We start from the raw sequence: 5,633 nt of genomic DNA, 5'->3' as shown, positions 1-5,633 counted from the left end.
CAGCTCACCTTAGTTCGCTACACTCCGCGGTATCACTCGTGTTCTGCAGACGAGAGTGAAACACAAGACGCCTAACGTGTCTGATGAAGAAGACATGAGGAGACATATTTCATGTGTGGCACACACGGGACCTTTCCAAATTCCAAGTTCCCATTTAAGTAATGGGTGGTCTTTGAGGGGAGAAGCGCTACCAACAAGCTGCGTTTGGCTCTAGGAGATATTGTAAAGGGAGCGCCGTCATTTGTAGACTATGGAGACAAAGGGCTAGAGCTGTCTGTACCTACACGAAGGGCTTGTTATCGTTCACCCATGCATTCTTTACATTCTCCATCTCTATAATATCGTCTTAGGATATTAAAGGTGTGGGGGAATCGCTCACACGCGCATCCGCACACACACGCGTGCACACACAGACCCTCTCGCTCTCTCTCTCTCTCTCTCTCTCACACACACACACACACACACACACACACACACACACACACACACACACACACACATTGGTCCCCCCATCCACTCCATTTGTCTCCATTCCCATCAGGCAATGGCCCCCAAAATTTCTGGTCTCTCCACCTTCCAATCCGTCTTCTTCTCCCGTAACTAGTCTCACGTCACATTGTGTGCTTACATGCAGTCCAATGCGCGCTCCGGATCGATCAGGCGGCTCCCTGCGCCTCGACGTACGCCGCGTGACGCCCGGGTCTACAGTGAGTCATAAGCTACACTGACGCGGGGTAGTGCCAATGCGACGTGGGGCTAGGACTGCTTCCGCTCATGTGCGTCGCCGGCTGAACGGTGAGAGGGAATGGCCTTGATTGTGCCACGTGAGGAGGTAGACACGAGTTGATAGCCTACTCTGTGTCATGCTCTTCGTTTGTCTGGGAGTATATCAAACATTAATGAGCTCACGGGCAACGAGCGAGCTTTCCAGTAGGTAGCCTCTGGTCACCAGCGCTGTGTGTTCCCATGAAGTCAGTACTTAGTGCAGTTGTGTATGTTCCAACTGCGTAATCACACCACTTAACAGTTTGCAACAGCGCATTTCGAACCTATGTTATGGTTTCATGTTGTTCTTAGAATGCCCATTGCCCGTAATGAAATAAGCTGCTATATGCATGTTGACATTTGATCACAGTAAAATGCTGGAGAATGAGACGTTGTTGCCTATTTCTTTTTTAATATTACAGTCACCATCACACAACTTCATCAACCGACCCTTTTTTTTGCAAAAGCTGCATCATGGAGTAAGCAAATTGAAGGCAACAACCAATAAAATCCAAGAAACAATGAAAATTTAAAGACAAAACAAACAAAAAATGTATTTGAAATGATATATTAAAAGTGCTTTTGATTTTCATGTCTCTCCTCTTTGACTGATGGTCGGCTCCACGCGCGGACGTCCTCTTTATAGTAAAAATGTCTTCGAGGTCAGGTGACTGCGGCTGCAGGTCCATATTAGCAATAGGTCAAAGTTCAACCATCAGTGGTGATATTGTCATAGCGATTAGACGTGTTTCTTATTTGTCTAAATTTCTTTTATTTTCTGTTTTAAATTCTCACTTCAATTTTAATTCTTGGAGAACATAGCTTCGACAACATATATCGCACTCATTATAAGAAGCAAAAGGTTATATCAAAAAATTATTAGTATAGAATCACAGAAACCCTGGTTTAGAACCAGAAAAAATACAAAACAGAGAGGTACATAGACACAGGACAATTCTTATAATTGCTTGGAAACATTATTTTCCCGCTAAGTCATGATTCTTTTTTTTTTTTTACTTACTGCGCATATGATGTTTTTCATTTTATTTGTATTTTTTTTACAAAAAGGAAAATAAAGACTAGTATTTTACAAAATGAAGGGTATTGTTCTTGAAGATGAGAGGCGATTTACACAGGTGTAAAGTCCAGTTCCATATTTTCTGTACATAATGTATTCCATTTCAGTCCCAGAAGACAGAATATAAAAAAAGGAAAAAAAGTCACGACTTCCAAGTCTTTCAGACCAGGTCCTATATATAGTCTTCTTAGGGGATGCTGAATTTTGGTCCTTATTCTCTTTTCACTCTCTCATACGAATCATTGAATGGACATGTAAGGCCAGTTGAAGCTGCTCCCGGATAGTAGCATATCCCTGATGAGCGTTTCAATAGGAGTTTTACCTACCAAGCGCACGAAGAACAGCTGCTCAATGACCGAGGAGGAGACGGTGCGCAGTGACGGCAGTCGTAGCAAGAGCTTACCAAAGCGGCTTGGTTGGTTAGGGTACTGGCTTCTCACGTATTCCTCCAAGGCGCATTGGGACTTCTCTTGTAGGCTTTCAATGTGAGCTGCGTCTGACAGGCCGCAGGCGTCTGTATGGCCGAAAGAGAAGGAGAGAAAAAACACAAAAGCAGCCGGGTTATCATTCAGCATCAGCAGCGTTACGTGTTATTGACAAAGTGGAATGAACAAACATACAGCCCAAACATGCTACATCACATTGAGCTAGAGGGACTGTCATACAAAATAAACAAGTGTGCCTCTGCTGAAGTGTGTGTGTGTGTGTGTGTGTGTGTGTGTGTGTGTGTGTGTGTGTGTGTGTGTGTGCGCGCGCGCGCGCGCACGGGAGAGAGGGAAGGAGGGGGGGGCGTAGGGGGGTGTTGCACAATTCGACTGAGGATACCGTCTGTTCTAACACAAATAAAAAGTAATAATATTGCCCATGCCCCCAGCCTAAAATAGTAGGCCTATCATGCAACTGTACAGGCGGGGTGAAGCGTTGTAGACCGAGGTGAACGCTAGGTTAGGCCGAAAGGCCACTGCTCGTGATCCCTGGGCTCGGGAGAGCATAAGGAAACACAAACGACACTGATGAATCTGAAATTGCAGAGGATGTAATGTGACCTAATTACTCTCAGTAAGCTGTTAAGTCATTTCGCCCCTTTCTCTCAATAGACCGTTCCTGGCCTGTTTTCGAACGGAGCACAGGAAAGGCCGCTGGAAGCAATCAGATTTATTAGGAGAGGGTAAGACAATAGTCACGCAGAAAGCAGCTCCATAGCGCCTGTTTCTTAAAGAGGCGATGTGAATGCACAGGTTAGGGCTGGAGGCGAGCATGCGCTGTGCCTCTTACGACTTGTGTGTAATAACATTCCCAAACATCGCCTATAAAAAGCTGTAGGGACTGTGCCTTTCTTCGTTGTGTGGCCCTGCTGGGCCAGCATGGTGCCATGGTACATGACCTCACATGGTGTTGATTTAGGAGTGGGCTGTAGGCCTATCTACAAACTGCATACAACCATGATCTCTTTTTTCCATTTCAATTCAATACAGCCTACCACCACTCGCATTGCAGGCGTTGTAGGACCGGGGGAAGGGTGTAGATATCGATATATATCATCGTCTGCAGAGACGGAACCCGTGAACTAGACCCGTTATTTGTGAGCCCAATCTTATAGTTTGCCGTTGTTCACGCGTTCATTTTAACAGACACATCTTTTTATCGCTGTTAGGGTAGCTCAATGCAGAAAACCATTAGTTCAATGTCTTTGAACTGTGTAGCCTGCTCCATGTGAAGTGCAGAGCATCTCTGGGATGTGTCTATTGAATGCATCGGTCGAAGGAGAGTTGAGCAGGCCTATAGTTGATCTATCTGGCCTGCCTCTCCATAGACTCCGAACGTGCACCTAGGATAATAGTCTCCAGATCTGCGTCTGGGTAAGAAATGTTATCGCGATCGATATTCACAGCGACACTGCATTATGTGTTTTATGTGGTCGAGTTTGTTTTAGGGTAAGGACAGTCAGCCTGTCCACGAGGCTGATGCCCCACGGCTTGGGTACCAGGGTACCAAGCCACTTGTTCCAGACAGCCATGGCTATCATCCGCCATTATCCTAGTCAAATTGGTCTGATATGTTCGCATATGCTGCAGTAGCCTACTTCTTATCCTAGCCTAAAGCTTCAATTTGTGTTATAAACGCAGCACCTACTTTCATTATTTGCTAATAGTGATATACATGTATGGGACCAGAATATATAAATAAGTGTAGATTTACTTGTTTTTCGCTGTCTTTCAAATACGCTGGTAAAAAGGTGCTTCTACACTTGGAAATTACGTTTTGTCAAAATGTATTTAATGGTGGAGGTGGAGTAGAAATTAATTAATATATTTATGTTTTATGCAGATACTATAAAATGCCACATGATATGTTGCTTAAACTCTGTGAGTAAAAATAATTCAGAATCTGATCAAATATATTCCCGATAAATTGGCTAAATGTGGTGTGAGGAAATAAATTGTAATAATATTAAATTAAAAAAAGAATAGGGGGCTATATTTCCTCCTAAACGTGGTTACATCCCAAATTACATTGGGATCCCTACAAAGGAAATCTCAAAATATATTTGTGGGGATAATTTTCCAAATCGAATCAAAAAGGTTATCTACCAATCAAACTGCTGGGATTTATTTTTATGAATTAGCCCACAATATTTCATACGACCAATGATGACGAAGTAGCTGGGGATCACTATGTGTATTCTGGTAATCAATTGTTAGGGTTAGTTGTTAGTTGTTTTTTGCACTTTTTCTTTCCCCACCCCTTCATTTACTCCCATACAGCCTTGTCCTGACCGGCCATAACCAACTAACTCCAAAAGATGGTCCGAACTACACAAACAACTGACAGCCTTCAGTGACTCCACAGTCCACCATAATTAAGCCATCAACAGCATTACAGATTTATTATTTATTTTTATTACTGTATCCCTATTAAGATATATATATATATATATATATATATATATATATATATATGTATATATATATATATACACGAGCTGCTGCTCGTATAATGACATTGGACATATTAGTCTATTTCATCCCATTCTGTGATCTTAGTCCAGGAGTTATTTCCTGTTGTCATTAACATGTTTGTGCGCGTAGCGAGGACCACAACTCATAAACGCATCAGCTGTCATCATCAGGCCATGGGCTCGCGACGTGTCCCCTATCCCGCCTTTTACATAGGCGTACGCAGCCGTATATGTGACCATCAAGTGGCCACACATTGCTAAAACGCTTCATGGACTATTATGTATTTTTAATTAACTTACTCGAATTTACTTGAATTTATTTGGCATGGCCCTATGCGTTAAAAAAGTAAGCGCTTCCTTAATCTGGGTGTGTTTACATGTCTCATGCTATGGGCATAAGTGACATGAAAATGTATGCAAGTGGATATGCAGCAAGCTGTTGTCAAAACACTGCCAAATCAACGAGTAGCCTGAACCTGACAGCCATGTTCCCCATGCCTTCCCTATTGCAATCCCTCTTCGCTCCGTCTATTCTCTGTGATTTCTCGCCCTCGTGTCCCATAGATAGTATGTCTGGGGGTAGGCTATGTCTGGGAGTATGTCTGGTGGTGTGATTCTCGGTGTTTGGTACCCACCTGATGTAAAAAGCACTATCGCCTTGATACAGCTGTATTCTGCCGAGTCCACGTGCAGGGCCTTGAGCTTCTCGACCTGCTCCTGGAAGATCCGAATGTGATCCATGAAAGCCACGACGCGGTCCGCGGACATCGGCGAGGCGTGCAGGCCGGCCGCGGCGAGCAGAGGGGCCACGTGCAAAGGCATGGAGCACTG

General features: G+C 43.9%; 1 protein-coding gene across 1 annotated transcript in view; it reads right to left on the bottom strand.

The window, feature by feature from the left end:
• Positions 1–1,764: 1,764 nt before the first annotated feature.
• nr2f1a (nuclear receptor subfamily 2, group F, member 1a) overlaps positions 1,765–5,633 on the bottom strand; it is a 6,906-nt gene continuing 3,037 nt past the window's right edge. The window contains exons 2-3 of the mRNA XM_084467765.1: positions 5,438–5,633; positions 1,765–2,357 (exon numbers count right to left, since the gene is read on the bottom strand). The exon at positions 5,438–5,633 is cut by the window's right edge and continues 332 nt beyond it. Coding sequence (XP_084323891.1) covers positions 2,083–2,357; positions 5,438–5,633 — 471 coding nt within the window. The 3' untranslated portion in view covers positions 1,765–2,082. The remainder of the gene's footprint in view (positions 2,358–5,437) is intronic.

This window comes from Micromesistius poutassou (genome assembly GCF_964030765.1).
Source record: "Micromesistius poutassou genome assembly, chromosome: 5".
Lineage (NCBI taxonomy): Eukaryota > Metazoa > Chordata > Actinopteri > Gadiformes > Gadidae > Micromesistius > Micromesistius poutassou.
Note: the sequence above shows the minus strand (reverse complement) of the source record. Positions and strands in the feature narration are given on the sequence as shown.